The sequence below is a fragment of the Aspergillus aculeatinus genome, assembly GCF_003184765.1.
Source record: "Aspergillus aculeatinus CBS 121060 unplaced genomic scaffold BO66scaffold_11, whole genome shotgun sequence".
NCBI classification, from domain to species: Eukaryota; Fungi; Ascomycota; class Eurotiomycetes; order Eurotiales; family Aspergillaceae; genus Aspergillus; species Aspergillus aculeatinus.
The window spans coordinates 305,185-333,035 of record NW_020291480.1 but is presented as its reverse complement, the minus strand read 5'-3'; the positions used below and the strand labels follow the sequence as shown (position 1 = coordinate 333,035).

The following is a 27,851-nucleotide window of genomic DNA, read 5'->3' as shown; positions in this document are numbered from 1 at the left end:
GATCTCTATTCTCCGACCCGCCCTGCCAAGGCTAACTTCAATAGGCGCAGTACATCAGGAATTATGGTGCTACGTCAAAGGTCAACGAGGACTTTAAAGAGGGAACGATCTATCAGGGCGGAGAAATAAATTAATTGCCGAAGCGGTGGAGCCGAAAACCACTCCTCCTCACATGCAAGAAAGACATCACAGATCTGCAGTCAAGACATCAACGCAGTCAATCGCACATGTTAATAATTGCAGTGCGATCCATCAATATCCCGAATGGCGTAGCTCCCAGCATTTCTAAAACATAAACACCAACGCCCAGCGCTTTCCTTTCTCAACTCTGCGCCAAACCGCAGACCACGACAACCATTAACGACTACTTACTACCGTGCTTCGATTTTCTCCACCTCGTCCTTGGCCTCCGTCCAAGTCTCCAAGTTCTTGCGCGCCCAGTCTAAGTGACACCGCGCATACGCGACCTGTCACGATCCTCGTCAGCATGATTCAAACCTAGTTCAGGCGAGAAGAGCCCTACCATATAGCGGCGGAGGTCCATCTCCTTATCTTTCTGGAAGCGTTTCAAGTCTTGCAGTACTCCGGCACTTGCATCTTTCACGTCTTTTTCGGACACCGTCAAAGCTTGTTCCAGCTATCGCGTCATCAGTCACGGTTCTTTCAACCACCTAATCAGTCTCCCTTACCTGTTGCAAACTTTCTTTCGTTTTTCCGATCTGATCTCGGCGAGTCCTCTCTGGATCAACATCCACAAATCCATGCACCGCATGACTGATACGTCCAAAAATCTTGTTGGCCACAAACGTTCCACTAGATGTCTTGCGGTGTGCGGGGGGCGAGGACGGGCCAAAGTCTGGACGGCGATGAGAGGCGGCTTGAGGGGCGGAGGGATGGGAGCTGATAGACTCGCCATGTGTAGGGGGAAAGTCTGAGTCCACCGAAGCATTGTCCTCGTGGCTGCCAGGACGTCCTTCGCTCTCGGGCCCGCCCGGAGCACTGGCGGCTGACGAGGCCGACAGCGATCGTTGCGGTCTCGTGGTTGCGCCTTGAGGAGATGAGCGGTTCAAGTACTGCTCGATTCGTTGAGCTTCCATTTCACTGCGCTCAAGTGACTCGAGCAATGTTCTCTTCTTCGCCAATTCGTCTCGAGTCATCTCTTCTTGCACCCTCTTAAGAACGCGGTAACGTAGAACGCTGCGCACCACGCTGGCAAACTGCGCGCTTTCCCGCATGGGCTCTGCAAAGCTTGCACTCAAGGCGGCGGAAAGCTCCTCGGTCTCAATATAAGACGTATCGGCCGCCTGGCCGACCCGTTCGATAGCAGCTGCGACGGTCGGGGATTGCTCTGACAAGGAGAAACCGTTGTACCGTGCCCCCAGCTCCATCAGGTCCGCCGATAAGGACGACAAATGAGCGAGCGTCCGGCGGTTGACCTTCTCAATGTTGCCTTGAAGGAGCAGTTCTAGCTCACGGGTGGAGGCTTCGAAATTGATGAAGTAAGGATCCAGCTCCTTCTCGCTCAATTTCCGCGACTCCGGTGGGAAACGGCCGAGCACCTCTTGACTGGGGGCATCGTTCGGAGTGCCGGACGGCGCAGTCCCGGACGCCGACTTGAGCTTCGCCGAGGCCGAGGGCACCGGGAGCCAAGCATGAGCGGGTGTGGGGTTGGCGGGATCGAGGGGAGGAGCTTTGAGGTTGTTCTTGGGGACAGAAGATGCGGGATGGGAATGGAGGACTTCGCTCTGAGCAGTTATCAGTACCTATTGGGCGGGCGTGCACAAGCGGCTGGCGCAACCTACCCAGCTGACATTGGGGTCCAGGAACCTCCACCAGACTCCGTCTTCGCGAATTTCCTTCATCCGACGACACCGGTTCAGAAACACGGCCAGCATTCGTTTCCGAAGATCGATGATCGCCGTGTCCTCCTTGGCCTTGGTGGGCTTGGCCGCGTAGTCCGCCATGGTGTGTTTCTCCGGAATGGGCGGAACGACCAGCGTAGGATGAAGATTGACAAGGGTTTGGCGCAGCGAGGCGAACTCCGAGTATCGTCTCCGGACTTCAAGGTCCTGCATGCCGTTAGCATCATTTCCAGTACTAAGTTACCGCATTTGCCATACTCCTGTACGTATCGTATAGACGATGAAGCTGCCGCCGCCCTCGTGGTTCTTTCCGGCGTCGGTTATGAGGATCGGCATGTCGGGGTTCTCGTATAAGATCTGCTCTATGCGGCTGTCGTAGACGCTCTTGCGCATGTATCCCTGGCCGGTGCGTTGGGTCGTGTACGCTCCGTGGTCATCTTCGTCGCTCAAATCTTGTTGTTGCGACAGGAAGTCGGGAGGGTCTTGGGTGGACGATCGGCTGGAGGGAGAGGGCGGGGTGTATTCGCGATCGTAGAGAGCTTAAGGCACGTTAGCGACGAGCGTAGCTATAAAGTGCAGAGCGTAGAATTCATACGAGGAGAGAGATTGGCCGAGTGCAAAGATTCCGACAGATGCGCCTCGGTGTCGAATGCGCCGTACGGGTTGTTATCCTCGTCGTTCCACATGGTGTTCCGGTGGTGGGGTGGCTGGTCAGAGCAGCCTTGCTAGTTCTCAGCGGACAGGCAGGGAGACGAGGGTCATGGAATGCTAGTTGAGTTATGTAAGACAATCGGATAATTCAAGCCAGGTACGGAATAAATTGAAGGATACGAGCGACTATTGAATGGTGGAACAAACAAGCGAGAGAGCAAGAGAGAGAGAGGGAAGGAGAACACTGGATGGAGTCGGCGGCAGGAAAGTCACCGCCTGGAGATGCAATTCGCGGGGATCAACGTCACCGACTCGGGCCGTCCGCAGAGACCATCGCCGTCATCGCTTACTATTTCGAGCATCACTGCTACTTCTCAGCTACTACGTTACAAGAACGGATGAATCCCTCCCTCCGAGATCTCATCCAGCCATCATCCCCAATGTTACCACTTTACCAACTGACTTCTCCGGGGGGCCGAGCCTCGTCAGCTGGGTTGTTGTTTGAATATCCTTCCCATTCACCACCATCAGCTCCATGATCAGGCTTATTCGAACCAACCCTGCTCGCTGCTCTCGAGTTCTTATGCCCGCTCGCGCGACCGCCAAACATGTCATGTAAGGACTGAGCCAGGGCCGGTCCCTGATCCGGATGCCAGCTCTTAGGTGTTGACGCCCGAGGGGATGGGTGAGCCGGAGCAGGATCAGGATCAGGGGCGTTACCCCTCGAATGGCGAGCATCGTTATCATGATTGTCATTCGCAGGAGGACCCCACTCATTATCGTTGTTCTGGGTCTCGACTCTGCCATGGTTGTTGGCATGCGAGTCCCACTGGTGATCGTTCCTGTGGGTCTCCGCCCTGTGGTCCATGTTGCGCTCGCGGTCGTGCCGGGGGGGATTCTGATTCTGCGTAGCTGTATGCTGGGACTTCGTCAGAGCCGGGCCAGGAGGATTCGTACGACGAGGATTGCCCGGCTCCCTGACGCGGACTTCCACCCAGCGTCTCCCGTTGGCCCTGGCGTTGGAGTGGGTGAGGGTGACGAGCTCGCGTGCACCCTCGCGGCGTCGCACGGATCGGCCATGGAGATGCTTGGACCACCACACGCTGAACAGGTAGGCGCCGATGATGATGGAGAGTAAGAGGGAGAGGAGTATGGCGATGATCACCACGCTGCCGTTCATCTTGTCTTTCGCGTGTGTACGGACGGCCTGCTTCAAGTCTCAGTCATATTGAGGGCGATAATAATTCTCATGCTTTCACGTACCGCTACAGAGGCTATGTCAAGCGTAGTTGGACTGTTTAGGAAACTCTGAGAACATATGGGCTTTTGCTGGTTGTAGAAAGAGGACGTAAACACTGGCTGATATGCCCATTGCCATGGCAGTGAGCTGAAACCAGTTGTGGTAAATTCTGTGCTGAGTTGTGTTCTATCATGGTGGAACCTTCAGTTTGCGTACAAGTGAATCATTACTATCCAAACACCCTCCCCCGCCACACTTTTATTTATACCTCTAAATAACATCATGTAGTCATGAGGATTCCAATGCCGCCCGAATACGTGAAATCCAATCATCGTGTACCAAGGATGTCTTTCCGTGTGCAAGCAGAGCTTGAAGCTTCTCCTGCATTTCGGCCACGCGCTCCTGTCCCAAGAGTCGGGAGGCAGCAGACTCCTTGGAGACTGCTACGGTCGCCAGGCTGAAAAGTCGAACTCCCAAAGTGAATGTTTCAGGCTTCGAGGCCCAGCCCAACAGCCCGTCCTTTTCGGTGGTGTCCGTAAAGACATCCCCAAAGCAGGACAACCCATTCGATACCCAGGCGAAGATTGCCTGGATGGAGGCATCATCATATGATGCTTCCGTCAGCCGGATCATTTGCTTGGTCCACAGATCAACTTCACGAACGTCATCGATGAACAGATTCTGCTTCTCTTCCTCGAACAGAATTGTGCTTTCCTTGCGGAGGTTAGAAAGAACGGTGGAAACAGGCACAGACTGAGCGATGGAAGTGCTGATCCGTGGTTCGGAGCCAGTCATATAGGCAACAGCTCTCTTGCGAAGCTGCTGCGAGTTGTGGTAGCTTTGAGCGATGAACGCGGAAAGAAGCTCGCTGGCGTTTGATGGAGACAAGGCGACTGCCTTGGACGGGGATACTGAGGAGTAAGACAGCACCCATGAGGCAGTCGGAGCAGCCAGGTCACGCAGCTCCTCGTCGTCATCGTTCAACATGTCGTAGAGGACCAGATAAATATCCAAGAACGCCTTATCAGCGAGTGGGGCCTTTCCAGCAGGACGCAGAATACGGCCAAATGCTGAGACGGATAATACTGCAGCGAGACGGGTGGTAAATTCCTGTGACCTGTTAGCACATACGATACAGACATAATAAACAGTCAGGTGCGTACCGTTTCTTCTCGCATAGCGAAGCGAAGACGAGTGGCCCACTCATTGATGTCGTTCTCAGAACTCTGGTTATTGGAAGCAATAGCCTTGGCAGCGAGGAGACTGCCGTGAAGTTGTAATTCGGCGTCAGACCTATCCCGGTTCCAGATGTGCTGGCTTGAGCCATGCTTAAGTTGGCCTTCTAGTGCTCCCCATGGAAGATCGATCTGAGGGAGAGCCTCATTGCGGCAGTCGAAGAAAACTTGCAACTTCGATGCCAAGGACGCAATGGCTACTGCCTTGACTTCCTCAGGATAGTCTCCCAGAATGACAGAGGAGTACAGGCCGATCAACGTTTTTCCATACTGCTCTCTAGGCCCGAATATTTCCTGGAGCCTTTCCAACAACCACTGACCAGCATTGGGGTCGAAATTCGAGACAGTACGAACGAAAGGCTCAAGATCATTGACCCTTCCTCCAATGAGCATATGCAAGACGGTGACCCACGAGATCGCCCGACGGAGGAGCGACGAGGCTCGGGTCGTGCTCAGAGACTTCCAGGATGGATGAGATGTGTCGAATACGAAACCCAAGATGTCTTCAAAGGCATATTCAGTGGTCAGAGACTCCAAGGTAGAAACCAAGCGGACTAGTGAAAAATAAATTAGCAATGCTTTACATTTCACGTCGGGAACCTCCTTACGCTCAGAGCCCGAGTCAATACTCTTTTCAACCACGTCACTCAAAATCTCCAGAAGCGTGGTCGCGATGAATGGAGATTCTGCGAGCTGAAATGATGCGGCGAAAGTATCCCGTACTAGAGAGCCCACGTGGTCGATGGTTTCTGCGCATCGTCAGCAGAAAGCGCATAAGCATACACAAAGGGTCATACCATTCCAAAAGGCAACTGAACTGGCCGCGAACCGGCGGAGAGAGTACTTGATGCACAATGCTTCGCCATGAAGGTAATCCTGCGTTGTGCTATCTCTCTCGACGCCGATTAAGGTCTTGATATTGGTCAGAATGTCCACACGCTTCAACAATGATGCGTAGACTCGAGCCGCGTGCTCTCTGATACCCCAAACCGGACTCTTGAGTTGTTCGCGGACAAGACCACGCAAAACCTCGTCATCGGTACCAGTCACATTGGGGACCTTCTCAGCGATCAACTCCAAGGCTGGGAAGACACGCTCAGTGATCATTGCAGTGTCGCTAGAGTTGTTCTTTTCGGATGGAGTGAGAAGGGTGGGAAGAAGCTCGAGAAGGCCAGGGTACTTCTGGAACGAAACTCTAGCTCCGGGCTCAGAGCCGGATTCGCCACCAAAACCCAGGCCGGTGCCGGTGCGGCACATGCGTGTCAACAAAGCGCGGAACAGCATGAGACCAGAGTTGCGGAGGGCCCATCTACCAAGGTCAGAATCTTCTGAGCTAGGGAGGTAAAAGGGATACTCACATAGGAGAACCAAGACGCTCGGCCGACAGACGTAGGGCAGGCATGATGAAGGGCTCTGTATGGGGGCCAAGCTTGGTGTTCGTGAAAATGTCCTTGAGGCAGTTCATCGCATGAACCTGGGGCAAAGGTGTGTCTTGTCTAGTCTTGTCCTGTTCTGCCGGCAGATGAGAAATTTCATGAAGCTCTTGTATAACCTGCTGAAACAGTGGCCCACCAGGCTTCGACGAAAGAATTCCGACAACCAGTGCGGGAAGACCAGCCGAACGGCGGGTGAGCTTAGACGCCGATTCAAAGATGGTTTTTTTGGCTTCCTACAGAGTATGTGAGCATCCGCCAAGTCAAGTAACCTGAAGACCAGATTCTTACCTGATAGAATCGGTGGGAAAGTCCGGAAATCGCTGGATCGCTCGACTGGGCACAGCGCTGGCAACAAGTAGCAAACGTCTGCGATACCGTTGAAAATGCACCTCTATGCCGAAGCTCAGCGAGCTGAATGAAGCTAAGAGTCCCCAGCTTATCAAAATGTTGCTCCGTGAGCCCATGGTCACCTGGAGGGCTATACGAGTTATTGGAAAGAGTCGCGTGGAGAAGAAGACTGTATGAGTCAGCAATGTGTCTTGGGTCATCAAAGAATCCCATACCTCGATTCTCGAAGAGCGCGCCAAGAATAAGAGAGGATGTCCTTGGGGCCGACGCCTAAATCGTCGATCGGGTCGTCTGTATGACCTTCTGGAGAGTCGATGCACAGGACAGGTCGAACCTCTTCCCATATCCGGTCACAGACGTGCACGATTCTAAGGTGGAATGCCCTCCATTTATCATAGTTCGTGGACTTTTCGGACACCAAGGAATAGAAATCGGAGGTTGAGACAATATATCTGGATGGCGGATTAGCACGGACTAATCGAATTAGGCAGGAAGAAGGTACCTGAGCGCAGAGATATAGCCGTGCAGAGGTGCATCACGCATAGAAGAGTTGAACAGACCGCCTGCGGAGGAAAGCTTCTGCTCCAGCTTTACTAGGAGATACTCGACAACCGTTGATTTAGCTTCCCACCACGATGTGGAAGTGTTCAAGCTCTCAGACGCTGCAGCACGGAAGAGTATGTGGTAAAGGCGAGCAACAGTATCTGCGTAATCAGCTCTGCTGGTGTTACTTGCCAGCAGCTCCGCCTTTGACAATCCATCAATGATTTGAGGTTGCCCTGTCTGTGACTCGCCCTGTGGCTGCGAATCACTGCTGAAAAGAACCTCACGGGGGAAAAAGTTCAAGAGGTACAGAGAGGTCGCGCGCACTTCCTCGAATGGGTCAAGCAACAAATCAACTAGTAGCCTGAGCAAGGTGGAACTGAAGATGTCCATGTTGCAGATCCAACGAGTCTTGTTATTATCTGTGGCGCTGTACCGGCTATCAAGTCCAGATTCGATGAAGAAGATAAATGTTTTCAGCGCAGCGATGTGGCGTGGATAAGAGGCCGTAGGTCGCAAGTCAGCTTTGAGAAAGTTGAAGTACTCATTCAAGCATTTCCCAGTGACGGAGGCATCGAAGAAGTTCTTCTGAGCGTCCTTGTTTGCAGTGGCCTTCTCACTCTTCAAGCGATCTTGGTCCTCTAGGATTCCACCTTTCAGACGGACGACCAGCTTACGGACTAAGCTCAATACCTCTCCTCTCGAATAAGATTCCGATTCACAATGCAGAGAGGGCAATCCGTTCACAATGGCTTTCATTGTAGCGGATGAGACGGCTTTGGTCGAGGAGGGTGCACTGATCAATAACGACAGGGTTGCAATCCTGATAGTCATATCGTGGTGGAAGAGAAATTGTCCGATCACCTCACTCTTCAACACGAGCGCACGGTCGGCGTCAGCAGCCGTAGAGCTGGGTTTACCGATATAGTCTAGTCGCAACATGAGCAGGGGCAGTAGACATGGCAGGGAGTTTTAGACTTACGATCTTCGTGAACAAGTCCAATCTTCTTTGCTACCTGTAAAGAAGCGAACAGGACCATGAACTCAGCTATGGGCGCATCGCTCATGTCACCCGCTAGCAGACTTTGGAGAGGGAACTGCTCAATGAAAGACCGGAACCCGATTGCATCCACCTCAAAGCAAGGCTGAAGAATGTAGTTCGACATATACTCCAGGTCATCGAGGGTTCTCAGTGTGACGTGACGGACAGGTGCCACCCAGAGCGACAGCAAGTGACCGAGTTTGGATGTAGCCTTGATCTTCTGAAGAAAAGCAGCCATCAGATCCCCGGATGAGGCCGCAAGCTCCGGTTTGGTTGCGCGTGCCAACAGACCCAGAACAAAGATCTCGACTGTCGTCCGCGAGGTATCTTGTGATGAGACACCATTCCTAGAGGCACTGTGGCTATATAGGGAGGCATCAATCGATAGGGCGTCGCAGTCTGCCTGATACATAGGGACCCAGCTCTCATAATTTGCGTGTAGCCACTGGTCGAGGAGCGAAATCAGCTCCGTAGGCGCAATCGCATTCTTGCGGACAATCATCTCAAGGGAAGCGAAGGACGCTTTGAGGCGAGCACGAGGTTCACCAAGCAGGACACTGGGAATCGTGAGCTCGATAATCTTCTTTTGAAGGGAGCTTCTATCGAATTGCTTGCGAGTCTTCGCCAGGAGCAGAACCAAGGACTCCATAACCTGCTTCATTGGCTTGGGCTTGGCATCCTTGTATCGAGTCATGAAGACATCGAAGACAGACAACCAGGTCTCGTCACAATGGACGATTTGCCTTGTGGACTCATGCTTAGAAACAAGAGCTGCATCTAGAAAGGCGCTGAGCGCATTACAAGCTGCCGTGGTATGGGAATGCGACAGAGAAGCGGTTGCATAAGTGTCTAGTAGATTATGATAGACCCGGTTCACTTTCCTTTTGAGGATGTTAGGAGATTATCACACAAAGATGGACAACGCTCTTGAACCAAGAAAGAACACAATGAACGCAATGGTGGATGAGATGAACAGAGGTCTTACTCGGAGTCATCACATGCCCGGGTGAAATTCACTAAGGCACCCTTGCCGATTTGCTTGAGGGTCTCTTCCGGCAAGATTTGCATATGCTGTGCGATGGGCTCCATCTCTATGAATGCCGCCTCCATTCGGGCCGCAGAATTGGGTTTCCCTTCCATGAGCTGTGTCTTACAGAAATCGCATGTCCAGGCAATTGCGACGACGACTCCGACAAAAAACGAAATCCAGTCCAATTAAAGATCTTTTATCAATCCCCGCGTTCCTGAGCGAATGACTTTTTGCCTCTTGGTGGATTTTCGAGAGCGGGTCTCCCAAAGAGGCCTAGTGCCGGGAGAACTATATTCCTTTTGCCGCCGCGCATCGCCGGGGGAAGGCGGTGGAAGGTGGTTGAAAGGTTGGTTAGCAGAATTCCGTCACGCCGAGTCACGGGGCTGAAGTTTTTGTTCTCCGAGAAGAGACCTTAACAAACCCGCAAGTTCCATTTGAACTGTCAGAAGCTCAGTCCAAGTTCTTCCTCTTCCTCGCGACAAGACCTCCCCCTACTCAGCAAAGCGCCTGCTGGCCACAGATCCCCTTTTCCTTTTCCTTCTTCTTTCCTCCTTCTTTACTTCATTCTCTGTATTCTTTATAATATATCCCATCCGTCCACAAACATGTCTATCTGGGATTCGCTCAGTGGTCGCAAACAGGACAAGGGTCCCAGCGCCTTCGATCCTACCAGCGCGCAAGATGCCACCTCTTTCCTCTCCGAAATCGCCATTCCCGATCCTACTCAGCTTCATCCCCTTGCTGGCTTGAACCAAGATACCCTCGACTACATCTCCCTCGAAGACTCCGCCCTCGACCAGCTCCCCGGTGACCGTTCGGTGCTGCCCTCCCGCGGATGGTCGGACGATCTCTGTTACGGAACCGGAACTACTTATCTTGCTGGATTGACAATCGGAGGTGCATGGGGTTTGGCTGAGGGTCTCAAGAAGACGCCGGTATCGGCACCCCCGAAGATCCGCCTCAACGGTGTCCTGAACTCGATCACGAGAAGAGGTCCCTTCCTCGGTAACTCCGCCGGTGTGGTGGCCATGGTATACAACGGCTTCAACTCAGGTCTGGGATACGCACGTGGCAAGCACGACGCGGCCAACAGCATTGTCGCTGGTGCTCTGAGTGGAATGGTCTTCAAGAGTACCCGGGGCCTGAAGCCCATGCTGATCTCCGGCGGCATCGTCGCGGGTATCGCGGGATCTTGGGCTGTACGTGTCAATCGTCCCAGTTTTGCTGTTTTGCTCACAATCACTAACGGTTACTCTCATAGGTGGCGCGCAAGGCATTCCTGTAAATGTCTCTAAATCAGTCGATTCAGTTGTATTTTAGCACTCGAACTCGAGACGACGACCTTGATCCGATCATGCGTTCGAGAACCCATATGATGTGTATGGCCTGTTTCACCAAAGCGGGAGAGGTTGATTTGTTGCTTCACTTCGACATGTTCACGTTGTATTAGAACGGTTTCTTTTCTTTTCTTTTTTTTTCCTTCGCCCCCAATTCTCTCGTCTTACAGATCTCTTCCCTCTGGCGCACAAAGCATCTTATTCGCATTCTCCATGGTTTTGGACCGGCATGGAAATGGATTTTTGTTTCGTTAACTCTCTGTACATATAACGGACTCCTGGGTTTGTGGTTCTTGCGGGCGAAACTGTTGCAGGTTTCATTTTCGTCATCTCAAGCAACCTTAATGTTAGTTCACACAATAAAAAGCATGGGACTAATAGCGACTTCAGATCAGGTTCTGCGCTTACGAGTTCAAGTTGGAAGTAGGATTGTCTTTTTGGGGAGTCGCACAGCAGTGACAGTCGCTACGCTCTAGGGTCTTATGAGGTGCAAACCGAGCATTGCATTGGTACGGTGGGGATAACTACCGGACTGCGGCATATCCGAGCTCGTCCTGTCGACGGATGCCTCAGGCTACACGACGGAAAGCGGGCGTGGGAACCAACAGCCTCAAATTAATGTGTGCTTCAAACCACCGTCGCCTGTGACACGCTACCGTCATTGTCACGGCTTCTAAGAACTCGGAGAATAGAGCAGAATCTTGACATGCCTTCACTCTGCGCATACCAGAGTGGATTCCATCGCCGAGACTATTCAAGAGACGATATCTACACCAATTGCACGTCATCTTGGGACTCAAAACGGAGAGATTTATGGCTTGTGCTGGTAATTCTTCGTATCCCAAACTGCGGCCCTTCGTCACTTGGACATTGTGGCTTAAAGTCTGGTGATGAAAGCGAGGTTGAGCTTCTAATTGTTTACGATACCTCGACCACTGTAGCCCTTCTATGCTTTGATACATCCTTCTGTGATCCGCACCACCCTTAGACCTTTGGCCGCTGAACTATCTATTAGAGCTGTTGTAGTCCTACCTATGACCTCTTGAAAGATGAAGTAAAAATATAATAACATGAGTATATATCAACACTACCTTCGATATGCTTCTCAAGCTAGCGTTGCTGATATGTATCCTTGCATCTCGAAATAGCTTCTTGCTCCCACAAGAAAGATACCTAACATTACTATCAGTATAGGACTGATTCCGAATGCTTCTGCTCAGAGCGCTTCTATAGATGAAGACATCTTGTTATCAACACTATATTGTTATCAAGTTGAAAGGTTGTTATGTAGCGACGCCGTATCACTTCTAGACGGCCGACTTGAATAACAACTTCGTGTATTTCAAAAGTGACTGTTGTCAACCTCGAGTCCAAGCCGCCGAAGTCTTTTATATCAAGGCCAGATGTACAGACCTTGAAGAAACGTGCCTCTTTCAAGTCACAACTCAGCCTACGCAAGCATAGCCTTATTTAGTTTGTTGAGAGCGATATGACCTGCCCAGATGTTAGAGGCTAAGAGATGAGAAGAAAACTGTCAGAGAAAGAAGATGGGCTTGGGCTGGATATTTGAGGACGTGTGGATAGGAGACAAGGGTAAGTAAAGAAGAACAGAGGGTTATAGTGTCGAGGTGGAGGCATGCGAAATGGACACGCCACTGAGCCTCGGCAGTTCATTCACACAGGTTATATATTTAACCCAATACAAAAGTTTCCCTTTTTGACTCCATGACTTGCACTCGCTGGACGTATAGCTGCTAGACCAGAATTCACAATACTAGACAGCATCTAGAAGTATGATTCACCATGTAGGATTCATCCATGCTAGTGGATAGATGAAACCAAATCGTTCTGACTTTTCATCGGCTGCGCAGACTTGCTTTTGGGTGAATGCGACTCTCGGGTGGAACCTCCCTTCCTTGTGCCTATATCCGGATTCGATTGAGAACATCGAAGCAAAAGTCTCCAGCGCTGAATTAGAGTAGTCTCCAAAGTATAGGCCTCATGTTCATAATACCCATGAAGTACTAGTAAGGCGAGCTATACTATGCGTGCCGCACGGTGGCGTTTGCTAGCCGCGGAAGCGTCCGTTCGGCTGTCCCGGTCGTCAGTAGTAAAGCTGGCAACATCGCTCCAGAACAGAAGCAAATGAACACAGACATAGTCTGTCCGATGCGATTGCAAATAATTCAGCTCGATTTAGCAGGAGCTTGACATTCTGTAAATAGGGAACGGTAGGTCCTGTACAGCGTGTACCTGGTTCGATCTGATAATCCAAGGCTTGGCATGGGGGCTTGAGAGGAGTTACTCTTTTGGGAAACTCCACAGGCTGCCCCCGGAAGCCGAAGTCAGTGTCAGGGTCCACGATGGCTGTGTTTCGGCCTGTTTTCTCCGCAGCTCGTATCAACAGGCAGCAATTGGCGCTTCCGTTACAGACTTGGTTGAAGGAATCACCAATTGCTTCTTCTGGTGATCAATTCGAGGTATGTCTTAGCCAAGCCTCCAGTGAAAACTCTATGCCAAGCTGTTGTGTGCCACTTGTGCCTATTTCTGGTATGGTGGATAAATATCTGATACGAAGAGTCAGTCCAGTTCCTCCCTGGAAATTGCACTCAACGGCCCTCAAAGAACAGGCATCTGGTTTGTTTGGACATGGCGAAGGTCCATTCTCAAGAAGAATAGGGTTGCCTGAATCAGTAAGGCCATGGACGGGCTTTCAAGCCATAACGAACTGCGGGCGCCTGGCTGTGTGGTGACAGTTACATCATGATCCGATGGACATCGACGCCTCATTACTGAATGTGCAAGCCATATGGAGGTAGATGTTTCAGCCTGCCATTGCCTTCTTCTAGAGACTCTAAACTTCTCAATCGATCAATATCAACCAAGGCTGTCAGTGCAACGTGCATTTGTCCAGCGTTGGTCGATCGCCAGCATTCAAGATGCCCTAAGTGGGCCGCCCGTGGCCGTGGAGCCTGTGAGGCTATGAGGCCACTACTCCGCACCTTGGACCCTGATCCATCCTCGCCATACTCCTGGTGCGGTGCCGGATGGTGCATGGCCCCGTCCCAATCCTTCATTTGCTGGGCCATGAACTGGAAACCCCTGTTATAAGACCAGCCATGGCAGTCGCTCGAAGGGGTTCCCCATCTCACCACGATGGGTCTTATCAGACTTACAAGTTTGCTCTTCACATATGTGTCTTCGCGCCGATTGACGTTCCTCGCCTTAGTCATTGCGGTCTGGCTCCTTTGTTCTCGCCTTCCTGGTCTTGACCTTTATGCGAACCAGCAGGTGGTCAGGGATCACGGTCGAGGCGAAAATGGGGGTCGATTCCTCTATACTTCCCCCTTTCGACGCAATCCGGACCTGGAGTATGAGAGACAGCTCGCCAACGCTCTGCAGGAGCTAGAACACTCGGTGCTAGATCAGCAGGGAGGAAGCATTGTGGCGGAAGACAGGATATGGCAGATAGCCAAGGACGAAAGCCAACGAGGACCGGATTCGGCTTATCTTCAGGAGAGAAACCCTGGCTGGGGGTACACTGTAAGTACCTCGTCAAGCCTCACGTTCATATGGATCTTATCCAGCTAAAGTTATGCTTCTCAGTTGATGAGCGACGCGAAGGCATCCAAATTTGTCGCCGAAAAGTTCTCCGCTGTCCCCGAAATTGCCCAGATCTACGAGTCGTATCCCTATCACGTCCTCCGAGCCGACCTTCTCCGCTACCTTCTCCTCTATTATTACGGGGGCTTCTATGCCGACATGGACATCTACCCAGCGCGACCCATAAACGAATGTCCAGCTCTACAATCGATACCCAAACCTTCAATGGATGCCTCAATAAACTCAGCCAACGTGTCGCTTGTGGTAGGAGTTGAACTGGACGAGCCCTATGCCTCCCCGCAAACCATGCGCTATTGGCGCTGGACTCGAAGCTACGGACTGATCCAGTATACGATGTACGCCCCGCGCCGATTCAGCCCTCTGCTCCGAGAGATCATCGTTCGATGCTTGTCGCACACCCGGCAATACTACCGTCAGCACAGTGGATTTCTCAACAGATTCAGCTATGACAAGAACGCCATTCTGGGGATCACGGGCCCGGATGTTCTTACAGACGCGATCCTCGACGCCCTCTCCGCATCGCTCCCCGGCTCCCATCCGTTTGTCCAGAAGTCTGTGGGCATGGATCAGAAAACCGGCGATTTGGTAGCTCCTGCTGGCAAGATGGAGAGAAGAGTTACTTGGGCGCCCTTCCATGATCTTCACGAGCCTCTGTGCGTTGATGCCAGCGAGGCCGTCCCCGAGACGCCTATGGGAGGGCTTTGCGTGATGCCGATCAGTGTGTGGGGGAACGGGCAGCGACACAGCAAGGCTGAGGGTTTCAACAGTCCACATGCTTGTCTGAACCATCGGTTCGGAGGGTCTTGGAAGAAGGGTTGGCGCGAACGGTTGTTCGGATGATAGAACGACCCAAACACAGGCTTGATCCAACAGCGCCTATGATGAAAATGTATTAAGAATCAACAATGAACAAAATCTCCCTGTGTATTCAACAACTTGAGCAGCGTGCAATTGACATAATTCGCATCATGCTAGCCACAAGCCCACAGGCCCTTTATTTTTTGTACTTAAGCCAGCGATGTGTTTACCCGCAGACAACTGCTCCTACATGGTCAATTCCTTGAACCTAGATCCAGCAAGACCATTGTAGATGAGGACTTTCATGTGCTCGGGATTATTCACTGGGGAGGGAACTGGGGACCGCACCCAGGCGGCTGTCGAGCCTCGGTGTTTATGACCGCGTTGCCGGCTGCTATGACGGGGCGGAGGGCAGCAGGTTGGTGGAGCGGATCTGTGTATCCAATACGCACAGCCTATTGGAGCATGCATGACCACAAGCTCGGTGGCTATGGAAGCTTCTGTGAAAGTTACCCATCGGACCACATCGCGGCTGAATGATGACGATGCCGCATCCGCGTTGCGATGCTTGTTCAATCTGGCGAGTCTCTCGGTGTATAGCTACGACCGACACCACTTGACAAAGATCGTAAAGGCCAACCCAACAGTCAATCCGACAAGAGCTCCCTCCAGAAACCCTCTGTTTGCGATACTACTTGCTTGCGGAGACTATAACGATCAGTCCTCTCGTCACATTAGAAAAGGGTAGACGGCGTACCTGTGGCGCATGGCCACTCTCAAGGGCCGGCTCGAGAGGTAGCTCTGGCTCATATTCCACCTCATCATCCCTCCCAAGCTCCTTGTAGTATTCCTGAAGCTGCCGGATTTTCTCGCGCACGAACTCCTCCCGTGGTTCGTGCATCTCTGGCGATGTGGTTACATCATGGACCCGGTGTGCGATGCTTGATCTCGGGCCCCAGCAATATTCATCGAGTAGATCCCAATATATGAGATCAACAGAGGCTCCCATGTGCAATGCCAACGTGAACCACGAGGATCTGTCTTCGATCGACCGGCGCATTCGACTTGACAGGCGGTCTTCTGATTCAATCAAGCCCTGAGTCCGTTCTCGCTCTTCCAGTGCTTCCAAGAATATGTTCGCTTTCGGGAGAAAGGATTCCAAAAAGGCATCGGGCCCGTCTTCGTTGACTAGCGAATGAGGCCGGCGCAAGAGTAACCACCACGGAATGCTGGCTGCGAATTGAGAAGGCGCCGCGTAGGTGAATTCCCAGTCCAAGACGCCCACAATCCGCAGTGAGTCGTCTACAAGAACATTGCCAGGACATAGATCATCGCAAAACAGCTTGAAGGAGCCGCAGTCGTCCTTGGGGGTGAAGTTCAGAGCGATAGCCTTCATCAACTGTCGGCAGGCATATTTCTCCCTGCAGTCTTGGGAGTCGTACACACTATTGCGCTGTTGTTCGAGGTGAGTTGACTGCAGTTCCAAGAGTGATGCGATGTAGTCGATAGATGTATGGAAGGTTCTTTGTGGTGTGCAGTCTTTTAATCCACTTGTCCGCATCAACTCGTTCAGCTCCCGAGTCAGGGGTCGCCCATCAACAATCGTCTTCCCCAGGTGGTCTTCACTGATGCTGCCGATCTTACTGAAGTCGAGTCCCCAGAGCTGCAGCAGTACCTCTGCCATTTCTCCATACAGGATCTTGAGCGTCTCTGGGTCGATAGCGGGATCCAGAACGTCATGCTTGTCAGAGAGATCGTCTTGTCTTAGTATGTCCGACATCTTCTTGCCGTCGATCCAGGTCATTATAATAAAAGGACCCAGGCCAGTTGGATTCTCGTCACTCGTGCCATGAACGATGACGCGCGGCACAGGAACCGTGGTCTCCCTCGCGATGTATTTCATCACGAACGTCTCCCTACGAACCTTCTCGTCCAGAAACATGGATTTGCCAGGGAGTGGGAATCGAATCAACCAGTCCTCGCCATTATCGTCCCAGTTGAGTCGGAAGCTGAAGTTGAAAGACCCGCAATGCATGGAACGTAGCATACAGTCATCCCGTTGTCGATAGCGATTCGCGAGTTCGCAGATTCCGGCCCCTGATTTGGAAGCCAGTTGGATCCATTCATGTCTTCGATCGTCGAGAGCGGCGAGTTTGATATCGTCGAAGTCCATGATGTCTCAGTCAAGCTTGACCACGACGAGAATTCAAGAAGTTTCCAATAGGGGTAGTCGCGTCCAATTGGCAGGAGGCTCCTTGCCCCGGATTTTGACATATCCCGGGCCGGGCCTTGCATTCGTCACCTGATCCCTCAGGGTTCCCCTCATCTTCAGCACACGTGCACTTATAGTCTCTCTATGTTGAAGTGGACAAAGCAGTCTTGATTTCAGCATGTACATGATCAGATCTCATTATGAGCTCAAGATACGTGGTTGCCTTGAATATGCCTTCAATGTTACGTCTCGGATCGGCAACATCCTGTCACTGGGCTCGGTAACGGTACAGTACAGTACAGGCCTAGAAGTGCTCCTGCAATCGAGCCCCGGGCCCATAGGAATCATCCTTGTGTTCCTTCACTTGCTTTTCTTCGCCTCTCGGCTTCTGCTCTCTTACGCTCACGCTCTTGCTGCGATGAACGTCCAACCGCTGATAGCATAGTCATGGTGGCTTGATCCGTCAACGCGTCAGTCAAGGCCGCGCGATCCTCAGGTCTAATAATTTTTGGTCTGCTGTCGACCCCTTCGAGACTCCGTAGTGTTGCCCCATGCTCTGTCTGTTCGTCGTTCTGTGGATTGGAGGTCATTGTGGTAAGGTATCAATGAAAGCTGCTCGATGTTTTAATCTGCCTTCACACCACAGTGTGGAAATGCTCGCTTTCACGAGTCAATTTGGGATGGTTCGAGAGGTGAGAAGTGATTTGACTGAGGGAGAGGTGGAGAACTTGGCGCCTCTGTTGTCCGATGGTTTTGGAGAGTAGGAGGGGACAGGAATTGCGAGTCGCCTCTGGGTATTTATCATGCAGCTACCCCACTTTGGACATGGAATATAACCTCCAGGCTGGGCTCCGCCATGCCGCCCTGCAACCAAGATTGGTTGATGTGTTGTAAGTGATGCGCCTCTTATAAAGGTAGCATGCAAGTGCACTGCGGCAACTGACTCAGCCTCGATGTATACTTGAGCCATCCCAACACTGGGACTTCGAGCAGAGTGTCCAAGTCTCCCTGTCACCTGCATGGAGGCCTCTACATTTGCTATATCGACTACTATTTCTCTTCATGCGAGAACATGAGTCCTCAAAAGGTGGTGGTAGATGCGTAGACAACGAACCATTCATGGTATGCCATTACCGGCTCGCCGATATTCTTGAACCTCCTGGTTCCACCGCAGGATACGCTCAACAGAGACCCCACGGTGTCTAGGCTCCTCAACTGGCTCATCGCCTCGATCATCGAACTGGTCAATAATCCATGGATGCATCTGAAGTCGACGAACGCTTTCGATGTTCGCTTTACCATCATCGAGCCAAATGCCGTCGTCGTAGCCTCTATGCCAGTTAAATAAGCGCGACGTTGCAAACCCCGATTGCTCATCAGCAGTATACCGTTCAGGATGAGGCGTGCTTAATGGTCAGTAGAATATCAATAGTAGTTGATCAGTCGTTGCACTCACTCATTGCTTTGACCCGCAGGACAAGGATGACAGAGACCGTCAGCCTTCACAACCTCAAGGTCATGCTGCGAGCCTGCCGGAATTCTTTCTCCCGAGTCTAATAACCAATAGTTTCTCCAAGAAAGAGGCACGTGCATGTGTTCAAGGTGCGCCCTTACTTCCAGGCTGAGATTATGAACCGGCGTTGTACCGAAGGGAGGTGCGGGCGACCATGGCACGAACAAATCTGGCCGGCAGAAGTAGGAAGTCCGAAACTCATTCGCTCTGGCTATAATGGATTCTTCTGAGTCACGTACACTGTACGCTATCTGAAGGAAGGATTGGATTGTATTGGTCCAGAAGGCGGCAACTAGACATATAGGCGGGAGACTGTGAAGACTCAAATTCAGGAACGAGGTTGCCTGGCCGTTGCACACTGCAGCAGCCCATAGAAGACTCAATTGAGGTTTCTTGTTGGTGATTGCAGAGAGTAACTGTCGATTATCGATTTTCTCCATTGTGGAGAGAGCTTTGCTCACTCCCAATGATGCGGCTCCAAATAAATTACATGGAACACATGGATCGAAAAAGGCGCTGCAGAGCAATGAATCCAGAGCATCCTGTGTTGAGCTTAGAGAGATACATTTGTCGACAGATTTAAACAATTCAAAGAGCATCATATCTTTCGCACTTAGCGGAGAGTGCATAGGGACTGCCGGGATCATTGTAGGAGGAGCGAGTTTAGGTGGAGGCGCGTGTCGTGAGGTTGAGATTAAAACACAAGCAAACCCGATGAGAAACTCTCCTTCCAGGCCATTTGATGCGCAGAAGTCCAGAAGAGTGCTGAATGCGAAGAAAGAATTTGGTATAGCGAGTTTCCAATCACGTCTAGAAGGCTTATTAGAGCCGATGAAAGCCACGATTTACACGGTGAACATACCGCTTGCGTGAGGTCCCTTCTCTTCTAAACATCCACGGCGAATAGAAAGCGCCTTTCTGATTCTCAACTCGAGCCTTCCAGGAGTCCTGCGTGACGATGTCCCGAAAGGATTCTTCGATCTGCATGCCTTGATCATGCAGGATTTGGCTTTTCTCGCCTGCCCGTTGTAATATCTCCACCCAACGGCAGGAGATGATGTATGACCAGGCCAGCACAATGCTTGTAAGGAATCCAGAGCGAAGAGGCCTGGCACAAGTAGGAATAGATACTTCTGCTTGGGTCTCAGCTTCCGTCCTGTAAAATACAGGTGCGGGGCTTCCGAAGCACTGGAGATAATCCATGAACTTGTGATCTTGCTCGCAGTTCGAGTCTTCTGTCGTTCCCACTTGCAGAGAAGACTTCAGAACAAGGAAAGATTTTGCTCTTCCTGACAGTTGGACAGCCCCTGGGGGACAGGCATAGAACGAAGGGACATCTTTGAGGAGGTTTAAGAAAGCTGTTATGTAGTAATGGAGAGACTCTGTGCCTTCTAGGCGTGTAGATGCGGCGTTCTGCCAGTCGTCGATCTTTGACTGGCAGCAATGGTTGAAATGTGCTGCTGTCGGGCAGACCCCGTCACCTGGGGACCAAGTCACGTCGCTGTCATTACTTGATTCATCACTGTCATCGAATGGATTTGCGCTTAGAATATTCCTTTGCTGGTTTGAATTGCTAGCAGCCAGTCCAAGTCCCGAGTCGCCGGTTTCCATCATAACAGCGGAGGTCTAAGTGCCATTGAGGGATCTGTCCTCGAAGGGTGGATAGGTGAAGGGATGACTTGAACCGCCGGAGGAAACATGGGTTACCACGGCGGGACAGGCGGTGAAAGAGAGAGGTTCAAGCTAATGGGTGAGATACAATGTCTACAGACTTACTTCGTCTTGGATGACTTACCCAGCACTTATAATTCGTTTATGAATTGATAAAGCATAGGTCAGAATCCGACCGAGTTCGTGGTTAAGATTAAATTCCATAGACGGATATAATATCCGCCGGGAGGGAGATTGTACTCGACCTACTACACGATTTATCGCCAACTAACAGTACATTAGGTACACACTTTAGGAGGCCGAAATCAGCGCCCTCCCTCCGAGACATTTACAGCAAATAATCTCCCGAAGCGCTCGATTGTTTCTACGTTTGATGGAGGGGAAGGAGATCATTGCTTAACGCACGGTCCAAGATGACTCTAGACATCTCCAAACCATTTCTGACGGAGTCGTTCCATAGCCAGTTCTTCAGGCATTGCCTCCAGAAATTTGTCAATCTCATGGACCCAGAAGGAGTTCTGGGGGTTGACCTGGTAGGCAGAAGTGTATTCCCAATATGACGGATACCAACCAGCAGTCTCCCAGTCAATGATGCCGACGATATCGTCTTCGCGACCAAGAATATTAAGGCTGCTGAGGTCACCATGAGTAAAGGCCAACGGCCAAGATTTGCTTTGCTGTTGTTTGATAAGTTTCTGGGCATCAATGTGAAGTTTAGGATCAAACTCCAATCCCATGCGTAGATGACGATGAAAGTCCTGAATTGTGGCAAAGGGCCCGAAATCCAAAGAAGGGCCTGGTATCCGGCAGTCATGTAACGATCCACCATCAACTGAAGCAACCCCCATGCTTTCGGGGGGCCGGAGATCCCGCATCTCGCGGATCATTCTTGCTAGAGCTGAGAGAAGCTTGGCTTTTGATTCCTCACTTCGTCTTACCCAGCCGTTGCCAATGATATCTCCTTTGATCCTTTCCATCACAATGTACGTCACCCCAGAACGTTTGAAAGCGCAGAAGATCTTTGGAACCGGGATGGATGTATTTTGCGAGATGAATCGCATGGTTGATGCTTCAGCCAACCGCACGCGGCGACCGTACTTGACACATATACTATCTGTCAACATGAGAACATTTCCCTCTCGAGGTCTAAAGCACTTGAAGGTTTTGATCGCCAAAAGTGTCAAACACCGGTAGAATTTGCTGTCATTGACTGTGTTGGATGCGCCCAACGGAGCGGCATATGGCGAAGAGGGAGACCCCTTTTGACTAGAGGACATCATGAGTGCATCCGGGAAGTCTTGCAGTACGTGATCTGCAAAAAGTTCCGACTGTGGAGTATAGGGATCTGAGAAGGCCTAGTTGTGTCTGAAACATATACAGCACTGGTTAAAGCCAGAGTCTTCCATGCCATGGAAAAGTAACCGCGCGTACCTACTGTGTGTTCGGCTCCGATGTTGTGTTATGGATGGGCAGGACCCTGATCGGGATTACGCCTCCTGGGAGCCTTGATGTTGTGAGGCTCGACCCCTTACACGTGGTTTTACCAGACCACTGGCTTATTCTCGGGCGGCCGGGACGGAGTACGCAACATCCGATCTTGTCCCGCAGATTGTATCCTCTAATGTAGTTGATCATCGTCGTGATACTAAGGATACAAAATCACTTTATCTCCTAGGGTTATCTGTTTCTTAAAGCACTAGAATTAGTAGGGCTCATTCGCCCCACCTTGCAGCACAAGCGGGAGACAGCAGAGCACTCCCCCTTGGGCGTGGCTCGAGTAGGTCCAGAAGGTCTGTGCCTAGATTGGGGGTCAATCGCTGCTATCAGAGAAGTCACACAAAAGTTCAATGTATCTGATCTCCCAGTAAGCCGCGTTCAAGGAGACCTATTTTGCTTACGTCCTCGGCCCTTGTTTGCCTGCGAACAATGGCCGTATACTGTAACTTAGTTGCGGTCTACAAATGACCTCTAGTACTACTTGGTGCATATAGGTTAGATCAGCCCACTGTATTCGTGGTTCAAGCCAGTGATCGCTCTCCAGGCGACGTGAAAACGACGATGGTGTGTCAAGAATGGAACTTGAATTGAAGCCTCATTCATCGCAGTCATTGGCTCGTCTCCTAGATGCCGTGTTCATGGCTTCAAGTTCCTCTTTGTCCGGACATCATGAGGGCCCAATTGCGCACGAGCAGGAAACTATGAAAATCATCATGCGTATCTTTTCACATGCAAAATGTGAGTATTTGTGCGATTATCTCAAGTTCGAGAGAGGGGGATGTTAATCTACCATTCTCAAATTCTGGAATTCCAATTCTCAATTGACCTCTTGTGGCTGCAATGATTAATTGCTCGCACAACCTCTTATAGGAACGAATTGTACAATACAACAGCACAAAAGACAATGCCATCATTCTCAATCTGCCTGATCTCTTCCACCACACCCTCATCACCAAATCAACCTCTCCTCCATCTCCAAAAAATATACCACCCATCTACCCAAGCCACTCCCCCCTTACAACAATCCACCCCCAACAACCCCAGCAACCAACAGCGCAATCACGCCCACGGCCTTCTTACTCACACCAACAGCCACACTCCCCCCACTAGTCGAGCTGCTCGACGCACTCGACCCCGTCGCGGTCCCGGAGCTCTTGCCCTTCTTGGTGGAAGACGACGTCGCCGACGCCGTCGCCACGATGGTGCCGGCCCCGGTGGCCGGGACGGTGCCCGTGGCGGTCGCATTGGCGCCGGTGTTGCACCAGACCTCGCCGGCCTCGGAGGCCTTGATGAGGCACTCGGCCAGGGTGTGGACGGTCTGGCCCTGGGCGAGACAGTAGTAGTCGCAGCTGCTGTAGGAGACGACGTCGGCGGCGCCGCAGCAGCTGCTCATGATGGCGGAGTTGTTGCCGGTGCTGGGCATGGCGCAGGCGGCATCCTTGATGGGGATTTCGTAGAGCTGCTGGTGGCAGGTTGAGGTGGCGGAGGCCGCGGTCGTGGTGGCGGTGGTTGTGAGGGACATTTTTCTCGAATGAAAGAATGGGGGTCTCGATTGTTGTCTTGTGGAATGATGATTGGACTCTAAGGTAGGTAGGTATAGAATGAACGAGCGTGTGAATTGAATGAATCAGTTGGTTGAACGATTGTGGAGTGGTCTGGTCAGGGTTATTCAGGCTTGTGCAGGGTACTTATAAGGGAGAGAGGGCTCTGTGCAGCTGCCTGGATTCCAGACCAGGGACTGCTGGAGAATCCTTAGCCATGGATTGATGGCTAAGCGGAAGATTACTGGCAGGGAGGGGGCTGACCGCTACGACTGTCCCCCTGATGGACACACATGCCTGCCTACACTCCACTGGGAGACCCGCTGCCTGGTCCCTTGGACCAGTGGCCGCCAGGGTGTATCCATTTCTGCTAATTATGGGTCGGCGATTCCAGCCGATCCCGTCTCAATGCAGTTGGCTGGTTGTTCAGTCGAGGACTATAGGTTGTCTGATGGCTGTGCCGGAGCTACTTCATGTCCTTGGGGCAACTATATCGATATTATCAGATACGCAGGTTTCAGATGACGCGTCGTTTGCTTCGATCGATGAGCATTGACAATTATCTCGTCCTTATTCAAGAGCTAGTTGAGCATGCAGCGACAGGGCATATACCTATCGGTCAGGCGTAGCCTCATTCAGGAACATGTACAAGGCTTCTGAGGCGCCAGCGTCTTGATCTACGCCGTAGGGTCTGCAGCCTGAAATTCAGGAACGGTGTCGAAGTGATCTGTCAACAAACAGGCTCTCATCGATCAACGAGAATGTGCCATTGACGCTCATGATCCGTCGGAAGACTCCGCCATGCATGGCACACTACTCCGACAGGTTACGGCCTGTTTAGCAGCAGAAGCCACCTCACAAACAGGAAGGAATAGCGAGCCGGGCTTCTTGGCATCAAAGCTTTTCTTCCTTGCCAAGATATCGAGGATATGACTTTTCCCAGATCCCCTAGTCTAGGATCTGTGGTTGTCGGGTGAGGCGACAGACCCGGACATTGCTTTCGCTTAGCATCTGCCAAGAGGTATAGCCTGGCATAGCCCGGCGTTGCCTTTGCCTTTTGGCTATTGATATCGACGGGACATAGCCACCATGGATTAAGACCTTGTCTGGCTTTAAATAGATTCGTTGATCTGTCTTTGAATAGTGGTGTGGTGTGAGAGATGAGAGCGGGTCTGGCGGGTAAGGATTGAAGACGGGGTCGATGAAAGGTCGATCCAAGGCCCAGGTGGAGAGGCCGGGTAAAGTTTATTCAGACCGATGCAGCATGGATGCATCTTTCCATGGTCCGACACTTATGGGATGGGACACCTTGGCAGCTCTAGTCACATTGTTTGTGTTAGTCGAGTTATCTGAAGTGTATCAACGTCTACCTGAGTAATTGATTGTCTAGAATAGCAATAAAATCCTGCATGGTCTCTGCTGCATTGAATAGCTGGCTTCGTTCACTCAAGCCACTTCCCTGCTACACATAACACATATGGGAGCATAAAATTTCCAATAGTAAAGGTAGGACTAAATGCCATGCACACAGCATACCATCTCGACGACAGGATACCCATTCAGCAACAAAGGCTCGGCCAGTTCTTTTCAAGAAAGATCTCTCTTGTCACACGGAGAATGTCTGTCATCGGAGCAGCTGTCAATGGCAGTCATGCGAGAGCTATGCTCCATGGAAATTCATGGGTGCTCCAGGGCAACGTATAAGGCTTGTCCGGCCATTGCATGTGTCAAAATAAGACGTCATGCAGACACGGATGACCACATGGCCATCTCACTTGAGTCAAACTATTCGAGCGCAATTTCTCCATCCAGACATGCAATGTGTGAGGCTGTCGGTCGAAGGCGGCCGGCTGGCTGGCTTGGAGTAGGTCACAACGCTAAGCATTTTCCAGTCCCACCCGCCGCGATGATCTGCAATACCCTCCCACATTCCATCCAGCACAATGGCGACAGACCTCCGAGGCACGGATAACTCGTGTTTAAACGTTAGCACTGCGAATGCGACAATCTCACCGACTATCTGAGCCAGAATCCCATCATGAAAGTGCGGTGACCAACCCCATCTGCTCCATTCTTCAGCTCGTATCGATTGGGATCGCTCCGAAGCTTAGTCCCCTCCGCACGAACGCCTCGAACCCATGTGGTTCCCCCGATTGGAACCAACATTACCCGCTAATGCTTGTCAGGACATAGTCTTGAATGATGTGAGCAAGGTGGAGAAAGTCGGAAACATGTTGCGTAGAAGGAGTCCAGCGAACTGTCCAGCTAAATACCGCTCGATGCGCATTCGGTCACCTAATTCTGTGTTGACCTGGAATCCTCCCGCCCATTCTCAACAAACATGCTCAAACATACACTCACCTCTCTGGCCCTCTTCGCGGCAGGAGCCTTCACGGCCACAACCAGTCCCGGCTACTCATGGGACATCCCTTCGACCGTCAGCGGGGACTCACTCTCGTTCGGAGAACATTACGCGGTGTTAAATCTCGATCTGATCGATATTGTGGTCTCATATGTGAACACTACTACCGCGGGAGCGAGCTGGATCAATAACACGGCGCGGTGGATTGACGCGTAAGTTGCACTTTTTCCATAGGCTATCTCGAGCACTGTGCAGCGTGTAGGCGAAGCTGACAGCCAACAGCGTTCACCAGCAGTCGCCCCCGCCATTGAGCATCTTCACCCGGATCTACTTCGCCAACACGCAGCGACCCGAAATCAACGCCAACGACCCTTTTGCAGAGGCCGTGTCCCTCCTGGGCAACATCACCGAGTCGAGCCCCGCGGGACAGATCTACCCTGCCTTCCGGCCTCGGGATAACTGGGACGTGGTGTTGCAGAAGGTGCGGTACTACGCCGGTGCAGGCAACTCGCTAGAGGAGATTCTCGCGAGCCAGAAGATCGACACGGTGATTCTGGTGAGTGGCCCCGAAAGGAAATCGATCGGAGGGGTGGACCTTCCTGTGGACCTTCCCTATTCTAGCGCTCCGGCTAGTGCTTCATTAGTGCTTGTGGTGCCGGATCGACCATGATTTTTCTGTCTTGTTTTGTTGGTTTGATCGGGTAGAATTAACGCGCTGGTCCGGTTTTCTAGTCTGGGATTCGCACGTCGGGGGTGGTGTTGAACACCGCTCTTCGTCTCTTTGATCTCAATTACAAGGTGTAAGTCCGCTTGCGTTCCGCGTCGGGTGATGCTGGATGACTGATTGCCTTCTCTCTAGATATGTTATTTCGAACAATACCATCGAAACACCCTCGACCTACGCATCCCAGATCCAGCAGACGATCTTGCAGGGCATCCTGCCCGCCAATCCTATCGACGTCATCACGATCGAGCAGGCCATCGCCGCGTTGAATCGGTCGGGTCCGGCTGTATACTAGTTCCGACTCATTTTGTATCGGCGGACGGCTAATGGGGTTGGGCGTCTAGTGGCATACACTGTATACAATAGAGCAGACATGGTTTTAGATGATGCTCGATGATTCCAGATAGTAACCTGAGTCTAGACCGGAGGCTTCTCCTCGAGGGTATTTGTAAGAGACATCACGACATTCGGAAATATGCATAGGCGGCGTGATAATAAAAGCAGTCCAAGATACTCCGTAACTTCCCGGAAAAGGGGGGAAGCTCAATCAGGAAAACAAAAAAAAAAAATCAAAGGAAAAAAGAAAGAAAGAAAGCAAGCCACAATGCGTGATGCATGCGGTGTCATCACCAGGGGAATAAATAGCCGAAATCACGGCAGTGGCTCTGTGCTACCAGATCGTGCAGATTAATTCCAAGTTAGACATCCTGACTCGCGTACAGTGAGACTTCCTCTTTTGAATTACAAATGCATTATGACGCGACTTCCGATGGCTATGAAGATTTGAGACTTTAAGGCAAGGATAATATCAATCGTGGTCTGACTCCCGGCACAGCCTACAGTAGACAGTAAGTAATTGGGACAGTACGGTTGTTGGCGCCCAGGCCCCGACCGAAGCTTATCGCTGATAAGCCCGGTTGGGATGTATTCTGGATCTGTCTGGTCCGCGCAATCTTTAGCGCAAAGCGCAATTCGAGGTTCGGGGTCGTCTCTCGCCATTCTACACGATAGAAATGACCCTGTGTGAAGGGTCTGAACTCCGAAGGAATCAAGTCGATGGTGCTTGATTGAACCCAAGTGTGGTCATGGTTAGTCACCTAGTCCATTTGCGCTACTCCGTAGTCGAGTCACCAAGCAAAGTTACCATGCGCTGACTGCCTACTATAAGGACTCCGAAGGGTAGCG

At 51.5% G+C, this 27,851-nt stretch overlaps 11 protein-coding genes across 11 annotated transcripts; 4 read left to right on the top strand and 7 right to left on the bottom strand.

The window, feature by feature from the left end:
* Positions 1-110: 110 nt before the first annotated feature.
* BO66DRAFT_389866 (PX and BAR domain-containing protein) lies at positions 111-2,756 on the bottom strand. The gene is made up of 6 exons (XM_025646881.1): positions 2,458-2,756; positions 2,121-2,401; positions 1,803-2,069; positions 690-1,745; positions 524-637; positions 111-467 (listed from the first exon to the last, which is right to left on the bottom strand). The coding sequence occupies exons 1-6, from the start codon at positions 2,546-2,548 to the stop codon at positions 372-374; spliced, it is 1,905 nt and encodes a 634-aa protein (XP_025506394.1). The 5' UTR covers positions 2,549-2,756; the 3' UTR covers positions 111-371.
* Positions 2,757-2,855: 99 nt separating this feature from the next.
* Positions 2,856-3,776, bottom strand: BO66DRAFT_389865 (uncharacterized protein). The gene has a single exon (XM_025646880.1). It carries the CDS (start codon positions 3,691-3,693, stop codon positions 2,965-2,967), a length of 729 nt encoding a protein of 242 aa, XP_025506393.1. The 5' UTR covers positions 3,694-3,776; the 3' UTR covers positions 2,856-2,964.
* Positions 3,777-4,041: 265 nt separating this feature from the next.
* Positions 4,042-9,567, bottom strand: BO66DRAFT_369169 (THADA/TRM732 family protein; the record flags this gene model as incomplete). Its single annotated transcript, XM_025645366.1, has 10 exons — positions 9,343-9,567; positions 8,298-9,238; positions 7,275-8,244; positions 6,988-7,224; positions 6,713-6,941; positions 6,347-6,657; positions 5,786-6,297; positions 5,597-5,737; positions 4,917-5,542; positions 4,042-4,863 (listed from the first exon to the last, which is right to left on the bottom strand). Exons 1-10 carry the CDS (start codon positions 9,495-9,497, stop codon positions 4,042-4,044), a joined length of 4,944 nt encoding a protein of 1,647 aa, XP_025506392.1. The 5' UTR covers positions 9,498-9,567.
* A 233-nt stretch (positions 9,568-9,800) lies between these two features.
* BO66DRAFT_389864 (protein transporter TIM23) lies at positions 9,801-11,107 on the top strand. The gene is made up of 2 exons (XM_025646879.1): positions 9,801-10,586; positions 10,649-11,107. The coding sequence occupies exons 1-2, from the start codon at positions 9,993-9,995 to the stop codon at positions 10,670-10,672; spliced, it is 618 nt and encodes a 205-aa protein (XP_025506391.1). The 5' UTR covers positions 9,801-9,992; the 3' UTR covers positions 10,673-11,107.
* A 2,324-nt stretch (positions 11,108-13,431) lies between these two features.
* On the top strand, positions 13,432-15,360 carry BO66DRAFT_389863 (uncharacterized protein). Its single transcript, XM_025646878.1, has 2 exons — positions 13,432-14,267; positions 14,331-15,360. The coding sequence occupies exons 1-2, from the start codon at positions 13,881-13,883 to the stop codon at positions 15,186-15,188; spliced, it is 1,245 nt and encodes a 414-aa protein (XP_025506390.1). The 5' UTR covers positions 13,432-13,880; the 3' UTR covers positions 15,189-15,360.
* Positions 15,361-15,746: 386 nt separating this feature from the next.
* On the bottom strand, positions 15,747-17,319 carry BO66DRAFT_409515 (uncharacterized protein; the record flags this gene model as incomplete). The annotated part of the gene is made up of 2 exons (XM_025649190.1): positions 15,747-15,854; positions 15,904-17,319. 2 exons carry the CDS (start codon positions 17,317-17,319, stop codon positions 15,747-15,749), a joined length of 1,524 nt encoding a protein of 507 aa, XP_025506389.1.
* An 820-nt stretch (positions 17,320-18,139) lies between these two features.
* Positions 18,140-20,521, bottom strand: BO66DRAFT_26040 (uncharacterized protein). Its single transcript, XM_025643042.1, has 3 exons — positions 19,734-20,521; positions 18,815-19,681; positions 18,140-18,764 (listed from the first exon to the last, which is right to left on the bottom strand). The coding sequence occupies exons 1-3, from the start codon at positions 20,483-20,485 to the stop codon at positions 18,476-18,478; spliced, it is 1,908 nt and encodes a 635-aa protein (XP_025506388.1). The 5' UTR covers positions 20,486-20,521; the 3' UTR covers positions 18,140-18,475.
* A 271-nt stretch (positions 20,522-20,792) lies between these two features.
* BO66DRAFT_344667 (kinase-like protein) lies at positions 20,793-22,033 on the bottom strand. The gene is made up of 2 exons (XM_025644523.1): positions 21,974-22,033; positions 20,793-21,907 (listed from the first exon to the last, which is right to left on the bottom strand). The coding sequence occupies exon 2, from the start codon at positions 21,820-21,822 to the stop codon at positions 20,962-20,964; it is 861 nt and encodes a 286-aa protein (XP_025506387.1). The 5' UTR covers positions 21,823-21,907; positions 21,974-22,033; the 3' UTR covers positions 20,793-20,961.
* A 759-nt stretch (positions 22,034-22,792) lies between these two features.
* Positions 22,793-23,660, bottom strand: BO66DRAFT_389859 (uncharacterized protein). Its single transcript, XM_025646877.1, has one exon. It carries the CDS (start codon positions 23,559-23,561, stop codon positions 23,055-23,057), a length of 507 nt encoding a protein of 168 aa, XP_025506386.1. The 5' UTR covers positions 23,562-23,660; the 3' UTR covers positions 22,793-23,054.
* Positions 23,661-24,984: 1,324 nt separating this feature from the next.
* Positions 24,985-25,737, top strand: BO66DRAFT_25917 (uncharacterized protein). The gene has a single exon (XM_025643030.1). It carries the CDS (start codon positions 25,097-25,099, stop codon positions 25,550-25,552), a length of 456 nt encoding a protein of 151 aa, XP_025506385.1. The 5' UTR covers positions 24,985-25,096; the 3' UTR covers positions 25,553-25,737.
* A 184-nt stretch (positions 25,738-25,921) lies between these two features.
* Positions 25,922-27,232, top strand: BO66DRAFT_369150 (cysteine hydrolase family protein; the record flags this gene model as incomplete). Its single annotated transcript, XM_025645365.1, has 4 exons — positions 25,922-26,154; positions 26,225-26,498; positions 26,675-26,742; positions 26,802-27,232. The coding sequence occupies 4 exons, from the start codon at positions 25,922-25,924 to the stop codon at positions 26,959-26,961; spliced, it is 735 nt and encodes a 244-aa protein (XP_025506384.1). The 3' UTR covers positions 26,962-27,232.
* Between the last annotated feature and the right edge of the window lie 619 nt (positions 27,233-27,851).